The 18487-nt window shown below is 35.7% G+C and overlaps 1 protein-coding gene across 1 annotated transcript; it reads right to left on the bottom strand.

Moving 5' to 3' along the window:
- Positions 1–388: 388 nt before the first annotated feature.
- LOC115922968 (xylose isomerase-like) lies at positions 389–17714 on the bottom strand. The gene is made up of 13 exons (XM_030982832.1): positions 17493–17714; positions 15938–16014; positions 14325–14445; positions 13447–13540; positions 11128–11265; positions 8343–8452; positions 7384–7479; positions 6584–6667; positions 5992–6118; positions 4731–4836; positions 4016–4198; positions 3017–3091; positions 389–2381 (listed from the first exon to the last, which is right to left on the bottom strand). Exons 1-13 carry the CDS (start codon positions 17557–17559, stop codon positions 2298–2300), a joined length of 1362 nt encoding a protein of 453 aa, XP_030838692.1. The 5' UTR covers positions 17560–17714; the 3' UTR covers positions 389–2297.
- Between the last annotated feature and the right edge of the window lie 773 nt (positions 17715–18487).

The raw sequence follows: 18487 nt of genomic DNA, 5'->3' as shown, positions 1-18487 counted from the left end.
GTATTACAGATGAACACAGAAGGAAAAGGAATTTAGAAATGTGCACGCAAAGATGAAGTACAGACAGGCGCGTACGCAGCATTTTTTCAAGGGGGGGTTTAACATTTATAAATCGGGCCGAAAATTTCGCAACGACTCAGCCAGCCGCTGAATTTTTTTGGTCTCGAAATTTAAAAATTTGACATTTTGCTCCGTTGGGGGGGGGGGGGTAAGGTCAGCTTTTTTAGGTCAGCCAAAAAAAAAAATCCAAAGGGGGGGGGGGGGGTTTACACCCAAAAAAATACCAAAGGGGGGGTGTTCATCCCCCCCCCCCCCTGTGTACGCGCCTGAGTACAGACATTCATAATACAGCTCCAACAAAGAATAAGGAAGTCTAGTTAAACAAAGCTTGATGTTAAACAACTGAATTTAATTTCCCTCTTTTTAAAAGAATTGTACCAAAGTGATGGCTGCTTTACAGCTGATTAACTAATTGTTTTACATAACAAATTAATCCATATATGATTTTAAATTTGTTAAAGAAAACAAATTTCTGAAATAGGCTCTCATTATATCTAGAAAGAACAATATAGACAATTTATGGACACATTCTTTTGTAAAGACGTATCAACTATAACTAAACTGAATGTTTTTGGCTTACAACTGCGCTTCTACAACAAAAACAGTGCATATTATAAAAATACATTTTTAAATGTTCAAATTGTGGTATCATATCACAGCTGCATTTGAAATACATGTACCAGTATACATATATATTTTCTCTGGGTTGCATAGACAAAGGATCAAGAATAGAAAAATAATTTGATTTGAGTTGTGAAAGGCAAGATAAAGGAGGTTTCAAATGTTTTGAAGACATATCTGTTCTGGAACCATGCAGACTAATTAAATCCACATTACAAATTTAGAAGAAAAAAAAAATGTTCAAATAATTCACACACAATACTACTGCACATTACATTTACAATGCTTTGCTGTTCTGGATCTTCATCCCAATCTAATAGATTTTATAATGAATAATGAAACAAGAAAAGAAGAACTATATTGGTCAAAAGACACTTCCCATATTTCCCAACAAGATAATGGAAGGAATTGAAGTAAAAGAGATTGATTCATATAAAATGAATACAAATCGCATACAAAAATATATATAAAAGTCTTTGAGGATATAAAAATTGACTAATATCAACCATTTTCTGTACCACTGCTAGGCACGTTTATCATCAGACATACATGATTTCAATTTTGACATTTTCACTGGACACTTGATGATAAATGATGTAAAAATAATGATCAAAATTCTTTTTCGATCATGCATGTTGAAGTGCACACACTATGTAAAAATTGACTTTTGAGTTTCATTTTTTTAATTTAATGTAAATGTTGAAAATGAATCATGAAAATCTAAAGTATGTCCAATCTTGCTGCATTTGATTGTATCTTACCATGCATTATACATTTCTGTAACATACAAATTAATTGTACTGGTTAGTCACTTTTTACTGAAAAGTTACAATTGGTTGATGGAGATACAATTAATAATGGGGGAGATACAATCAATCAAAATTCATTATGATACAGGGTCCTGAATGGTTTATGACATCAACCAACTTTTCTTACACTTACAATAAAAAACCTTTTCCCTGAATACAAGGAGGTTTATATTTAAACATAACAGTTGACAATTAAGTGACTCATATTAATTGAGAGTTACCAATTACAGAAAAGTTTTAGTTGGTTGAAGGAGATACAATTAATAATGAGGTGAGATACGATCAAGCAAAATTCATTAGGATACAGGGCCTGAATGATTATCACATTAGCAAAGTTTTGTTACAATAATTTTTCCCTGAATACAAAGAGCTAGAATTATATCTAAACGTAAAGGTCAACAAGCGTCTTTTATTAATTGTAACGGTTATCAATTACTGAAAAGTTACAATTTGGTGAAGGAGATTAATAATGGGGGAGATACAATCAATCAAAATTCATTATGGTAGAGGGCCCTGGATGGTTTACGACATCAACCAAATTTTCTTACAATAAAACACCTTTTCCCTGAATATGAAGAACTAGTTTTATATCTAAATGTAACGGTTGACAAGTGTCTCATATTAATTGCAAGTTATCAATTACTGAAAAGTCATAATTTAACATACAATTAATATTGGGTGAGATACAATCAATCAAAATTCATTATGGGACATGCAGGGCCCTGGATGGCTTATGAAATCAACACGCAAGTTTTGTTAATACAATAAGACACCATTTTCCCTGAATAAGAAGAGCTAGGATTATATTTAAACGTAACGGTTAACAAGTGACTCGTATTTCTCCTGTTGGCCAGAGGTGACGGCAGGCTCTCCAGCTTTCTTGATGAATGCCTAATACACAGGAAGGAATAAGACCACGCATTGTAAACATAAACTCGTCAAGATAAGAATGACGATAATAATTATATAATGATGACGATAATGATATGATACATATAAAAGAAGGAATATAAAGGAACATGGACAAAAAATTGAAAATTTAATTATTAAATGTGCATTTAAAAATCTTAACTTGTTGCCAATTAACATATTGTAATGTTTATTTGCCTTTCAAAAATCCACTTTATCAAACACCAAAGGCAACAAAATATTTACTTTATATTACAGAAATCTCTGTTTTTCTTCTCGTTCATCTGGTACAGCTTTTAGGGCAAGGATTGCTTTTTACCAAAACAAAAAAAACAGCCCTTTTTTCTTTACCACTTGAAGTAAATTAAAGCATATCTTTTAAGAATTTCAGGACTCCTATTTGGCAGCAATAATTCTAAAATATACAATTCTGTTCCCACTGCAATCTCTATGAAAACCCAATAATATTCTATTACCGGTATATGTTTTGTAGTGGCTTTAATAAAGGTAAAGGATAATAAATGATATAGAGATGTGGGCCTCATATGGAATAGAACAAATAAAACATTCATTTCATTCAAAGCAGATAAGATTTTTTATTTTATTTACTAATGTACCTCACAATCCTGGAGGGTAGCCGTGCCTTCTGCTATTTTCAGTCCAATACCATGGGTGAAGCTGGAATAACGATCCTAAATATAAAATAAAATGGAAAAGTAATGTAGCTCCACTACTTTGGTCACTTTCTTCACCTCTCTTCACGATTAACTATTGGCAAAAGTGGCAAAATCTTCTTCTTTCTTCTGCTATTTATCTTTAAAGCCCTTCTGCACTAGCTTGGCCAATAGGGATTAGACCTCCCTGCAAGGTCACAGACAGGTGGTTATCTCATCAAATCAGCTCTCAATTAACATAAGAAAAAGAGGATCATGTGGAGCATTGTTTGCTATATAGGAGGCGCAAGTAGTGCAGTCCCGCTTTGAAGGGCTATGTAGCCTATCATGCAGATCTGTCGAAAGATTACTAGTTTTTGTATGCAGGCATACTAAACACTGGGTTCACATCCTGATATATACTGTTCTTCACATGCTTTAAGAAAATTAAATTTCTAAAACACTTTAACAGTATTAAACACAAAGCTCTATGAAATGAGGAAACTGCTTATTCCATGTACATGCTATATTGGAAACTGGGATACTATAATTATCTAGAGTACAAATAGCTGATGAAGTATAGTTTTATACTTTTCTGTCCATTATATAATGACAGCAAAAAGAAATCAGTATCTTTTAATAATAATAATAATAAGTAGATTCTTATATAGAGCAATAATACTCAAAAGGCCTCTATATGCGCGTTACACAGTACGGTAGAAATTCAAGAGATAATTACAATAGATGCTTACTGAGATATACATGTAGTATACTTCAAATAAGTTGGAAAATGCAAAATATACAATAAACTATGTAAATGATTAACACATACATTGTCAAATCAAATTTGATGTTTTAAATGTTTTTTTCTCTATAATTTTTTGTAATGAATTTAAAGTTAAAGAAATTTGTGTGAATATAAATAATATCAAAAATTACAAGAAGTTAATTCAGCAAACCTACCTCTACCATCTTCTGGAGGTGCCCCTCAGAAATGATCTTGGCAGCATTGCGCAGACCTCTGGCAAAGGAATCCATAGCCCCGATGTGAGCGTAGAACATGTCCGCCAAGTCTGTGGACTCACGTCGGACCTTGGCATCAAAGTTGAGACCGCCTGGTGCTACCCCGCCCTGGTCAATAATGCACTGCAGGGGGGGGGGGGGTAAGATGAACCAATGGTAAACCATTTTCATGTGACAATGACAATGACATTTATTCTCATGTCACCCATAATCAGGGTATTGGAGAATACAATCATATATTTTTCAAACCAACCAAAAACTGTACTAAAAAGAACTTGTTTATAGACATCTTCTGCTTATAAAAACAAAACAATATGAGACTATATTTAAATTGTAATCATATTGCCTGAATTGAAGAAAAGGGCAATGTGTGATACATAATGGGACCATTTACACAGTGCAAACACCATTTAAAAAATATCATCCATTTACTGCGGAATTGTACCACAGTTTCTCAAGCAGGCATTTAAACACTGCAAAAAGTGGTGACATTTCGGCAGGTCTTCAAAAAAAAAACACACCAGAGGTGGATTTGTTTGTTTTGTTTCTTTGTCCTGTTTTCGGGTAGGTACTATGCAACTACCGAAAAAAACATAGGAATGTGAATTTTTTGCTTGCAGTGTCAATGCAGCTATGAATCGTACAGGCAGCCTACCTTGCAGATAGCCGTAGCTCCTCTGATATCCATGGGGAACTGATCGGTATCCCAGCCAAGGTCAGGGGATCCAGTGTTAGCATCAATCGAGCCTAGCATACGAAGACTGCAAGAAAAGAAAATGAGAGACATATAAACATACATTTATTGGTGTATTGTTCATTGGTCTATAAGAAGTGACCAGCAAGCTGAAGGGGTCAGTTTACAACTAGAATAATACAATATACAATTATAAACATAGAATGTGCAAAAGAAATAGAGTGTATATAAACAAAAGGAAAAATTACAAAGAATTATACATTGCTTCAGTAGGCCTATACACATGTGATAGCAAAGAGATTAAAGGAAGGAGAGATAAAGGTTCAGAAGAAGGTAGCGAAGGAGAGAGCATGAGAGAGAAAGGGAGAGAGAGAGAGAAAAGGGGAGAGAGAAAAGGGGAGAGAGAGAGAGAGAGAGAGAGAGAGAAAGAGAGACAGAGACAGAAAGACAGAGAGGGAGGGAGGGACAAAGAAAAAAAAAGTTTAAATGCAAATGTATAATGAATTGTCAGTCTAATCTGCTCTGCTGCTGATGAGAAGAATAAAATCAATTGTCAACAGTTCAAAGGCCAAAGGTCAAATGTAGTTATAGTAACTTGAAAAATACATTGGACCAATTTAAGGAGATAAATGCACTATATCGTTTCATATCAAGGCACAAACGAATGTGCAAAGCTGTTTTTATCTGTGTCCATTATTTGCATAGACTTTGAGATACATACAATAAAGTGTTTTTAAACAGATATTGAAGATCACATCACTCAGTCGAGTCACTCAATTATTGTCTCACACTTTAGTACACCCCTTCAAGTAAAGAATCATGTTAAGACACGCATCTGCAACACACTTGCTGTGGTTATTTCTGTTGGATCACAGTGAAATAAATATTCATATATGTGTGGTATACTAGTCGAGATAATTTGAAATGATCGATACATCAATTCCCAATAACTCTCCATTATTGTTGAAATTTGGGCAAAAGTTTATACTGGAATGGAAATGTGAATTGAATTGAATTGAATTTAAATTGAATTGAATTGAATTGAATTGAATTGAATTGAATTGAATTGAATTGAATTGAATTGAATTGAATTGAATTTGAATTTGAATTTGAATTGAATTGAATTTGAATTGAATTGAATTGAATTGAATTAAATTTGAATTAAATTGAATTGAATTGAATAGAATACTGGATGGAAAGATGAACAATTTATCATACTCACGCAGAAGCCATAACGATGTCATGCTCATACGCATGTCCAGCTAACATGGTATGGTTTGGTTCGATGTTCAATTTGAAATCATTCTGTAGATTAAAGTGCTCCAAGAAACCAATCACTGTCATTGCATCTAAAAAATAAAAAATAAACAACATCAAATCATCTTGATCTTAACGTGCTTTCAATGATTTGAAATAATAACAAATAGACATTAATTAAAGTGTGAGCTGCCTTGTCCAAAAAATCGGGGGAGAATATATATTCCCAACAAAATTCAGTTATTACAGTCATTATGGGGTATTATATTGAAAGTTGATTCATGACACAGTTCGGGAAGGAAGAGGGAAGTTGGTCCACTGGGTTTAACCACTTCGATAGCAGTTTTGAGGGTAACAGGCAAGATAGAAGAAATGGGAGACAGTGGGGCAGTATTCCTAGAAGGGGGAACCTAGATTTTTTTTTTCAAGAGTCTCATCTTTTCCATACCTATGTTAAAAAAAATTGCTTTGCATTTTCAGTGCCTTACAATTTATATTTTCACTCTCAAAGGAATTGCCCCCCCTCCCAAAAAAAAGATATGCATTTAGATGTTTACCGTAATCATACTGATGCCTGGTTGGTTCTTTGGGTTTGGGTTCTATCAAAAGCTGACCAGTGAATCCAATCTCATTCTTGTACTCTGTAAAAAAAAAACAGGGAAAAATGACATCATAGGTCAAAGGTCGGCAATAAATCTCATACATAACATCACATACATTAATCTACCGTCATCTAGACAATTGATCAATATTGCGTATATATCAATTCAGCTACATTCCTGACAGCAGTTTTATCAATCAAACCAAACCTTCAATTGATTAATCATGTGATAAATAACATACAGGGAATGAATCAATTAATTGATGTATAAATCTATTTTTGTGTTATCTATTCAATCATCTACATGTATCTCATCTATCTTAACCTATCTATCTATCTATCTATTTTTCTTTCCATCTATCTATATCTATCTATCTATTTCATAATCAATCTACATTTATCTATCTAACTATCAATCTATCCATCTATCTATCTATCTACATGTATATATCTATCCATCCATCCATATAACTATCTATTTATATATCCATTTATCTATCCATCTATCCATTTATCTATCTATCTATCTATTTATCTATCTATCTGAATATCTTTCTAGCCATCTATATATCTTTCTATTTCTCCATATATCTATCCATCTATCTATTTCTTTATCTGTCTCCGTCTATCTTTATATTTATATATCTAAATGTAACATGGTATCTACCGGGTACACTTAAGTTTATTTATCTGTGTATTTCAAGATCTACGTATCTAATTTCAATAATGTCCACATTTGTAAAAAATTCCACTCACTAATGGCCATCTTGAAGAAGTTTGCCATGTGGGAGAGCTCCCCCTGTAGGTCAGTATTGAGCAGGCTCTGGTAGCCCTCTCGTCCTCCCCAGAAAACTAAAAATACAACAGAAATTAGTTAAGTTAAATAATATCAAATCAGTTATCCATATATATTACATTTTTAAAGGTACTATGTCCCATTTGCAGGCCCAAAAAATGAAAAAGTTAAATTCCAATTGCATTTGAAAGATAATACTTATTTAGAACTTCCCTTCAAAAGGTGGGGCATGAAAATGTCTTCAAGTGGGAAAATAATGACTATTAGTTGTCAAATCGACTTTAGGGCTATAGAGCCCAAAAGTAATAGTTTTGATTTTCAGACAATTGTACCGAATGGTCATACGTTTTATGCTGCGCAAAGATTCAATCAGTTTAATCTTGGCCATCACAAGAAGTGGGTTATTGATGTAGACAAATGCTCATGTACCCTTAACAACTCTTTTCATGTATGTTATTACCAAAGAAGAAAAAAACCAGTCAGTCACTCAATAGTGTCTGACAGTGAAACGGGTTTTCTTGCATAATTTGAATATAAGGACACTGCTAACGTTTAAATTTCACAGATAGGACATACATGACATATTCATAATTCCTGCAAAGTTCTACAGAATTTGAGGTTGGCTGCAAAAGGGACATAGTACCTTTAATGTAAGCTCACATCATAACATCTCTTCCTTGCTTTGTAAAAAGTGATTTAAAAAAAAAAAATTGTGACACAAAAGTTAGCTGGCTATCTTCTCTGATATAAAAGCAGACATGAACAAACGTGAAACAGGAAAATTGGCATGCATGAAATTTTTCCAAATTTCTGATGTATACAAAGAGGCCGAGATTCACTAAGTTTCAAGAAGTAAAAACAGGCTGTTACAAGCCATTCACAGAGAGTGTGCTTTGATAGTATGATATAAACAACTCACCAAAGTTTACTCCTCCCAGTTTCTTGCCAACCTCTAGTCCTTTCTTCACAGCTGCTGCTGCGTAGGCTACAACATGAGCATCAGGGTTAGTAGCACCGCCATTCATGTACCTGTTTACAGTAAGAGAGGAACTCCTGATCAGCATATATATTCAAACAGTCTTTAATAAAGTTTAAGTTCAAGTTCAATTTTATTCAATTCTAATAAAGCATATATTTACATACACATCAAAAAAACGGAACAGTATTCACAAAGGAAGATACTAACCACGTCCCAACCAAGGGCACCAGTCAACATCCATCTATGCCATGCATCGAGTTTAATACTGATGGAATCAAAAAGCTGTTGGAGAACCTAAACCCAGGGAAAGCTCCGGGACCAGACCAGGTACCAATACGCATTCTAAAAAGAAGCTGCACAACAGATAGCTCCCGTTCTTCAGGTCATCTTTACTCAATCCTATGTAACTGGAACCTTGCCTCAAGATTGGCTCACAGCAAACATTGTAGCCATCTACAAAAAGGGTAATAGAAGCCTCCCAGTGAATTACCGCCCAGTGTCCTTGACGTGTGTAACAACTAAACTGATGGAACATATTATCTTCCACTCAATCATGGATCACCTGGAATTGCACACTCTACTCCAACATTACCAACATGGATTTCGGAAACAACATTCCACCGAGTCGCAGCTTGCTATAACAGTCGAAGAAATAGCGAGGGCTCTGGACCATCACCACCAGATTGACATGCTGATACTCGACTTCTCCAAAGCTTTCGACACGGTACCACATCAGCGCTTACTGGGGAAAATAGATCATTACGGCATCCGAGACAACACCAAGAACTGGATAAAGACCTGGCTGACTGCACGGACACAACGACTAGTTGTTGATGGAGCAGCATCGGAAACCATAGATGTTGAATCAGGGGTGCCGCAGGGGACAGTTTTAGGGCCACTGATGTTCCTACTTTACATCAATGATATTGGAGAGGACATTAGTTTAACCATTAAGCTCTTTGCCGATGATTGCCTCTTGTTCAGAAAGATCGACAAAGATGAGGATGCCCAGGATCTACAGAAAGACCTTCAAAAGCTGCACAAATGCGAAGAAGTGCTACAGCATGAGAATTCATCGCATGCAGAAACCCATCATCCTTAACTACACCATGGGAGATGAGGTGCTCGCCGCTGTTTCCAGCCAGTCTTACTTGGGGATGGAGATCCATGAAAAACTTAGCTGGAAACATCACATCAAGGCAGTCGCAGCCAAAGCCAACAGAACACTTGGATTCATTCGAAGAAACCTCAGCCTATGCTCATCTGCCATCAAGAAACAGGCATACACAACACTAGTCAGATCACAACTAGAATATGGGGCAGCTATATGGGATCCATATCGGCAAAACCTGATAGATAGCCTTGAGAAAGTTTAGAGGAGGGGGATACGCTTCATCACAGGGAATCACAGCCGAGAAGACAGCGTCACGGCTATGCGATTGAACATCGGACTCCCAACTCTACAAGAGCGACGACTGGAATCACGTCTAGCCATGATGTACAAGATCCTCCACCACCAGATAGCCATCCCTCTTCCAGATTACATCTCACAGAAAGACAGAGCTACAAGGAGTCAACATCACCTTCGTTTCACCAGACTTGGTACATCCTCCAATTCTTACAAATACAGCTTCTTTCCTCGCACCATGAAAGACTGGGATGAGCTTCCTACAAATATCATTGAACTGCCCACATTGAAGCAGTTCAAGGAAGCCATCAGCTGCGAATAGTCACAGCATCATCATTATTTTTTATGATTTTATGATTTTTATCATTTTACTTGCACCATAAACATGTATATATTTCGGCACAAATTTACACAAGCCGTCCACCGTCAGCAAAAGATCACCCTTGTCTAGATGCTGAACAGGCTTTGACAAGTAGTAGAATAGAAGATGGAAATCATATCAATGTAATCAAGGGTACCATAAAAGACCAAGGCTGTCTTGTCAAGATAGTCCCCTTATGAAATAAAAGGAAAAAGGAAAAAGTGCTCAAATGAAATTGAGAGAGGATATTTAAACAGTCGGTTATATGAATATGCAAAAAAAAAAAAAAAAAAAAAAAAAATTGTAGATTAAAAGATGAAATAAGACATAGAACGATATATAAAACACGGGGCGAAAAAGAAAAAGGCCAAAACAAAATTTATAGCTTTAGACTGAAAATTCAGAAGATAAAAGAATGGTCACAGAGGAATAAAGTTTTAACCTTGTCTGAATGAACCAGCTTAACCTTCTCAAATAGGCACAAAATCATTTTGGGGGTTATTCTTTAGACTGTATAAACCTGTTTGAATAACTTTTAACATTACAGAAACTGGCAATTTCCATTTTACAATGTTCATATTCATGAACTGAATTATGCACTAGACCAGACAAAGTCTCTCTAGAGGATATATATATTCCTGAGGATCAAAAAAAAAGTTTCTGTCAACTCAAAATTATTTTATTGAATGTCTTTTTGAATGGACGTAAATTGTTATTTGTGTATCTATATACCATGTAAATACCACAAATTTCTATTGTAAAATGGACAATAGATATGAACCTTATCAAACCTCATGAACTGTCAAATTCTTCACAAACTTTCACTATTTCTCATTTTCTGGATTTCAATGTGAAGTTGAAATTACCCTTTATTATAATTATATCACACAGGAAGTGCTGATATCAATACCATAATAATAGAGACAAATGATTTGAAAGAACGTGTCACATATTACCTCTTGTGAGAGAAAAGGTTACAAGTGTTCCATAGAAGCTTGACTCCTGTTTTGTTCTGGAGTTCCAGAGCTAGATCAACGATCTCATCGAGATTACGGTTCGACTCTTCTATGGTGGCGCCCTCTGGAGCAACATCTCTGCCAATCAGGAAGAGGAGTATATCAAAAAACAAAAATAAAGAAGAAAAAAAAACAAAATAACAGAATTTGGAAATGTCAGTCTTGCCAGGCAAGATCTATGGTAATCCCTTCTGCTCCACTATTCCCCACTAAGGCTTCATTAAAAACTGTGGCGTTTAAAAAAAATGATACATAAAGTTTAACACGCATCAAATTTCTGAATCTTATAACACAGAGCTCAGTGAATATGCGCAGGACCTGTGTTATGGAATGCTGCCCATGGAGTGGAGAATGTGCATACATTTTGTGCAGGTAAGCCTGAATCCGATGACCGGGTAATAATATATCTGTAAAGCGCTTAGACATACCATAGATGTATTGGGCGCTATATAAAAGCGGAATATTATTATTATTATTACACAGTTGCCATTCATTTTAATATACGTTAAAGGTAAAGATTGGGGGGTGTTTCACAAAGATCCTAAGTAGAACTTAACTCTAAATTGGACTTAAAAATTATGGACAGCCATTGGAGTCTTAAAATGAAATATATTCAAAAGCAAAAATTCAAGTATTTTAGACTTTTTTTTATAAATTCCACGCCAAGAACATGAAATCTCCCATGATAATAAGAACTATGAATGATTTGAATCAACATTTTATGCCTTTTAAAATAACTTTACAAAATATTTTCAAGGATGCTAATGGCTTTCCATAATTGTTAAGTCCAACTTAGAGATAAGTTCAGCTTAGGATCTTTGTGAAACACCCCCCAGTATTGGAAACACCCCAATTTCAAAAAATGAAATGGAAGCTCTCATTACCAATCATGTGAAAGAATATGTTTTGACTAATACATGATGATAAAAAATTTGCCGGGAAACCGCCTACTAATTCATATATTTGGTAAATTTGTTTCTCTCATGGTCTGTGAGAGATATAGGATAGTCCCATATACATCTTTCTGTGTATAGTGCTTGTAACTTTACGAAGAATGGGCCAAATTTCTTATCATTTTGACGATTCCAGAACCTTGCAGATGCTAGATGCTAGATGATCAACCTTTTCTGATCGATTCCACAACGTTTCTTTCACAATGCAATTGCATGACCATAACTGGTCTTTACCTTTAACAAAATTAATGTGACGTTAATTGCAGCGATTTACTGAGCCATACATGTATCTGAATGAGCCTATGCTCACACAATTATCATACATGAACTTTGAAATGAAGTATAATGCCTGTTTTATTGCTAAATTGGACTTTAGAAGAATATCCAAAGGAATAAATTTGACAATATATATATAGGCCTAGCTGTTCAATGTAACTTTGTGCTGTGTAGGTTCTTTCAAAGTAAACAATAAACTGACTTAATTGTGTAATGTTGACAGGGGTGTATTTGTGGAGTTGCCTGGACAGCTAGAACACATGCAAGTTAGATAACACAAACATGGTTCAATGATATGCAGTAGGAGTAAATATATTATCAGAGATATGGCAGAGATAACAGCTTAACTTTGACCAATTAGACAACATATATTGCATAATGGGTAATATTTTTACAGGATACAAAATCTGCTATCTTATTCTGTGACATGTGTAAGACACATGAATATACACATGAATATACATATACCAAGGTAAACAAAAAAAATGTATTAAAATTCATGCTTTCATAGCCTCTTTTTTGGGGTTCAAACTCTCAAATAGAAAGTGAAAATCTGAATTTCAAAGACTGAAATTTTCTAGAGGAAGATACAGACCTGAATGTGATATTGTAACGTTGAACACTTTGAAATGTGTTTTTCTTTCACTTCATTGCACTTCAATTCTTTTTTTAATATTTGCATCAAACTTGCAGAGTGGCACTACCTACTGAGTTCACACTCTAATCTAGCAGCGTTATGAACTTATCTGTTATGGAACGACTTTAATCTAATGCCTCAGCTTGGTGTAGAACTCCAAGGTGGTGATTTCACACTTTCTTCTAGTAGCGTTTTACACTCACCTGTAATGAAATGACCAACTGCATCTATAATGCCTAGCCTTGGTAACAAATGATATAGGTGGCGAGTTTAAATTTAATCCTAGTAGTGCTTTAGCCTCATCTGTCATGAAATGATCAGTGTCTAATACATGTACCTAGCTAAGTTTAAGGTGGTGAGTTCAAACATTACTTTAAGAGCATTTTGACTAACCTGTCATGGAACGACCAGTATTTAATGCCTAGCTTGGTGAAGAACTCAAAAGCTACCCTCAGCCTCCTCTTGGCATTCTCTAAGCTTTCACTACCTATACAAGGAATGGGAGAAAGAGATAGAGAGGTCAAGTTGAGAGAGGTCAAGTTGAGAGAGGGAGATGCAGAGAGATAGAGACAGTAAGGGAGGGTGGAAGAGGAAGAGGAAGAGAGAAGAGAGAGAAAGATAGAGAGAGAGAGAGAGAGAGAAAGTTTAATGACACAAAAACTCATCTTTTTCTCCAGATCAAAAAAATATATAAAAAAATAGAAGAATTTCAAAAATTGATACATTTTATTTCAAATTCAGTACAAAACAAAAAAACAGGTTATAAACATTTAAATACAAATAGTTGGAAAATGAAATAGTGTGTAGAAGCCTATGTGGCTTGACAAGTTGATACACCCATCACAAAGAATGAAAAACATTATATAAATTTCAAGTAGCTGTCGGTTTCATACTAAATTGCATAACTTAAACATACAGGGACAGTAAATAGCGATTGTTCTTACATGCATGTATTTTTAAAAGAATTTCCAAATTGAGTATTACATATTAAGGGGGATAATGTATGCCATATAATGGGACTAACAAACCAAATAGACTTAAAAAGAGGGTGAGATGCGACCTTTAATTGATGGAATAACTGGTTGTGTCTAGTATTACAATTGTGGACATGGACATTTAAAGAAAACATATTCATCAAGTATTCTGATAATGTATCTAAAACGTAACGATGCATAATTATACCCAATTTTAATTGATTAATATCAAAACCAACAAGACACTAGGTTAAATACTGGGCTAGAAAGTAGGCTAGAATTTGGTCTATTATTTACCATCATCCCACTCTCTAGTTATGGTTGGTCCTCCAAAGGGGTCCAGACCTACACCCCTGAAGGTGTGCCAGTAACAGACCGAGAACCTGAGCCACTCTGCCATGGTCTTGCCGAGGATCTCCTGTTAGGACCAAAACAACAGAACCATCATGAATGTGGAAATTTAAGTCTTACACTTTGAGTTGATTTGATTTGATTTGATTTATTGGTTTCTGCATCTTTTTTCTTTTTTTTCATCATACATTTACATGAACGTAATATGGTTTGATACAATATTTTTAGTGTATATAATTTTAAACAGATAATAAACGAAATTAAACAAATATACTGAATGCATAATTAACATACATTAGATGCAGGAGGGCTACAGAAATAAGCAAAGTAGCTTGACGTGCCCGCAGCCCCTAACTTAGATACAACAATAAAAATATTAATAAAAAGGGTGTGACTTGCAGAGAAGAAAAGGAAAGGGGAGAGAAGGAGCGTTGGTAATAATACAATACATCTCATACATCTGCTGATTGAATGCAGGTTCATTCATGAATGGATAAATGATGCTAGGTCACACTATGAACATGACTGACAAAGAAAGCGGACAAAATATACAGTTCCTCACTGGTACACAAAGGAACATCCCTTCACTGCTATTATGTAAAAATGTGTAGAACAGGTGTCACATGCACTTTTTACATAATAGCAGTGAAGGGATGTTCCTTTGTCTACCTGAGGAACTGTATATTTTGTCTGCTTTCTTTGTCCGTCATATTCATAGTGTCTTGGACGATTAAAAATCATTGTTGAATATTCAGTCAATGTACACACGAACATGAATACATGACTTTGTCACAAAACACATTTTCCAGACTTCATGCAATAATAATTATAATAATAATAATAATAATAATACTAATAACGACAATTAAAGGTAATACAAAGTATTGGTATGGGGTCATGAATTTGGTTCAAATGAACATATCGGAAGCATATGCGATCCTATAATATTCACTGATCGTTGTCGCAGTTGAAATCGAGTCTAAAGTTATGAAATTGTGAATCACTCGTTATGTTGTATAGCTCCCTCTCAAGGTCAAGATATTAATTAAGCTATACAACGATGTTTCTTCACTAAAATCGACCGATTAGCTATTCCTGTTTGGAAATTATATATTGTATCTACTTATTCTGAGATTTTCATGGTTGCAGCTACCATTGTACGGCAGTAGGCGCTAATTGAAATTTATCAAAATTTACCGGAAGCACCGGTAAATTTTTATATTCAATATTTCTCGAAAGCAGAAGTGTTTCAGGGGCTAATTTTTCTAGTGCTTATAATACATCTACAGGGGCATCCAAATATATCAAAATTGTAAAGAATCACTATCCACCCAATTTTCAAAATTTCCCAAAACTTTGTATTACGTTTACTATTATTTATTTTAAAAATATTAATAATATTAACAAAAATAATAATGACAAAGATAATTGATAATAATCAATGTCTTGCAACTTGAACCACCAACCATGTGATCCACAGTTCAAAGATGTATCCGCTAGACCACAACACCTCTAAATTTTTTAAAAAAAGTGATTTTATACATTTTTAATTATTGTACCTCGTCTGCATTGTAGTGTTTGTAGCAGAGTAAATCAGTTGGCTTTGCATCAGGTTTGTATTTAATCTTGTTGATACCTGAATCAGATAAGAAAGAAAGAAAGTATGAATTACGCTAGAACGAATTGATACAAGGAAACATGCACAATTTATTAATCTGGAATGCAGCAACCTATTTAAAAGCCTACAAATTATGTATTGGGAATTCTTTTTTCATAAAACAAAAAACATAATAGACCAGGAGAAAAATTTAGTGAGTACAAACTGACATTATAATTTTTATGCACCATCAACACAAAGAAGTAAACGTATTTATATTCTTTTGATGATACAACTATTAGTATGCTAATTTCCATGTTTGACCGATAATTCTGCGAGTTAATATCAATTATCTCATGGTCTAAAAAGAACCACATGTATGCAAAATCAGATCAATAAAAACAACAACTAAAGATCCCCTTTGAATTACTGTAACATTAAAATTCATTAAAACTTTTAAAAACAGATTAAGACACTTTTTTCCCCTACCTCTACTGAAATGAATGCTCTCGCAAACCTACTGGATCAATAAGTTTACACCCCTCCCCCCCCCCCCCACCAATAAAAATGGAGAATTTATAGGGCCTATCCCCCAAATTAGTGGCTGCAAGGTGTTTCCTGCCCCTTGTCCTAGCAGGTTTTACACACAATCATTTCTAAGGATGCTGTGATGCAAGACAGTTTATTCAAGGATATTAACCATTTCCTGCACCAGGTGTGGGTTTGGGTGGGGGGGGGGGGGGGGGGGAGGCACTTGCGTTCATTTTTGCTTAAATTCATCAATGATCCAAGAAAAAATTGGGAAAGGCTTGAATAAATTAGTGGGAGAAGGGAGAAGGGGATGGGGGGGGGGGGGGGGTGGCTGACTGACTAGCTGGCCCCACGGCCCAAAACTCCCCTCTAGCAGTAGATGAGCAGAGCCGATATGAGAAGCTGTTTCGTATTTGGGCGGTTGTCTTTAATGTAACAGACTTTTGTCAAGATTTTTGGTAGCCTATTTGGGATACCAATATTCCTTTATTTGAATTTGCTGTAAGGGATTTCCGTTTGCTCAAAATAAATTGACTGCTTTCTTTAAAAATACACCATCTAATTATGTTTTTATAAGTTTTTGTTATGAGCCCTACACAAAACCAATGGGCTCCTGATCTCAGAGAGGCAAAAAACTGGCTTGCCTTATTGTTGATGTTATTTATTTGGTTCTTTTGTAACTATAAAGTTAAGTCTCCAATATCATGAATATGGGAGACAGTTTCTCAAAATCAAATTGGCTGTGCACCATTTATTCCCGATCTCTCTCTCTCTCTCTCTCTCTCTCTCTGCTGGTCAAATCAATGTAATTAAATGAAGAAAAACAAAGTTTAAAACAAGTTTGGTGCATTTAAAACACAATGAATTGTCAACCTGTAGACCCGAAATATATTTGTGTTATTTTGACCTTATACATTACATAGGTCAGCTCAATGCAACAGGTGTGCTGGCATGCAAGGGAATGCAGGCAGAGACATAGAACGTACCTGGGAAGAATTCGTTTGCCCCCTGGTTTTCCTCTGTTTTCGCTCTCTTCGACTTGTGTTGAGACATTGTCACTGGTGAAACTATTACGATTCCCTTCAAAACCCAGAACTTGTAAATTGAAAGTTGAATCAACTATAGGCTACTGGCTGGAAGAGCGAATTCCAAAAGAACTGCAGAGGATCGAAGCTAAGTCGGTCTTCACGAAATGCATGTACTGTCGAGCTGGCGGCCGTATACGCAATACATGCATACTGTGCACGAAAACCTAGTTGGCCTACAACCTAGGCCTACAGAACACTCATTGCAGACAGATAAACGAGAGGGGCGTGACTTGTTTATTACCCTAAATTGAGAATCAGCGTGTTGCGGCTCATGCACGCGTGGAGGGAGCGGGTTGGAGACTTGGAGTCCGGGAGGCGGGGGGTGGGGGGGGGGGGGGGGGGGGGGGGGGGGGGGGGGGGGGGGAGAGGATGACGATCGAGTGGGGTTAGGGATGGGGATAAATAACAAACACGAACGGTGAAGTAAAACAAGATCGGAGGCAGTTACTATGTATTATGATGGCAATTAATAAGCAAACATCGGACACTTAAGAAACCCAAATTATGTATTGTTATGTCAATATTTGTCATCAAACACATTTTGAGAGGGAAATCTTTTCAGAAGTGTGTCTTAAATGAAATCCTCCTTTGCACATTATGACAATTTAAGTGAAATTTTGCCATCATAATATTTGGGGTAAGCGGACATTTTTTTTTTTTGGAGTCCCAAAAAAAAATCGCAACGACTCAGCCAGCCGAAAAGTCGCTCAGTGGGAGGGGGGAGGGGGTAGTGAGCACAATTTTTTTTTTGGTCCTCGAAAATTTTAAAATTTGCACCCCCCCCCCCCTTGAGCGCCAGGGGGGGGGCCCAACCCCCCAAAAAGGTAAAAATCGCGTGATTTTGCATGATTTTTTTCTCAAGGGGGGGGGGCCGGGCCCCCCGGGCCCCCCCC

The sequence above is a fragment of the Strongylocentrotus purpuratus genome, unplaced genomic scaffold, assembly GCF_000002235.5.
Source record: "Strongylocentrotus purpuratus isolate Spur 01 unplaced genomic scaffold, Spur_5.0 spur5_scaffold_13, whole genome shotgun sequence".
NCBI lineage: Eukaryota > Metazoa > Echinodermata > Echinoidea > Camarodonta > Strongylocentrotidae > Strongylocentrotus > Strongylocentrotus purpuratus.
This window is presented reverse-complemented; position numbering and strand designations above follow the sequence as displayed.

Bases quoted from the DNA above. Each gene is read 5' to 3' on its own strand.
- LOC115922968 (XM_030982832.1), bottom strand. From the start codon at position 17,559: ATGTCTCAACACAAGTCGAAGAGAGCGAAAACAGAGGAAAACCAGGGG. The intron at 16,015-17,492 runs GTACGTTCTATG...TATCTGATTCAG, and splicing joins GGCAAACGAATTCTTCCCAG to GTATCAACAAGATTAAATAC. The intron at 13,541-14,324 runs GTAAATAATAGA...TTCCTTGTATAG, and splicing joins AACTAGAGAGTGGGATGATG to GTAGTGAAAGCTTAGAGAAT.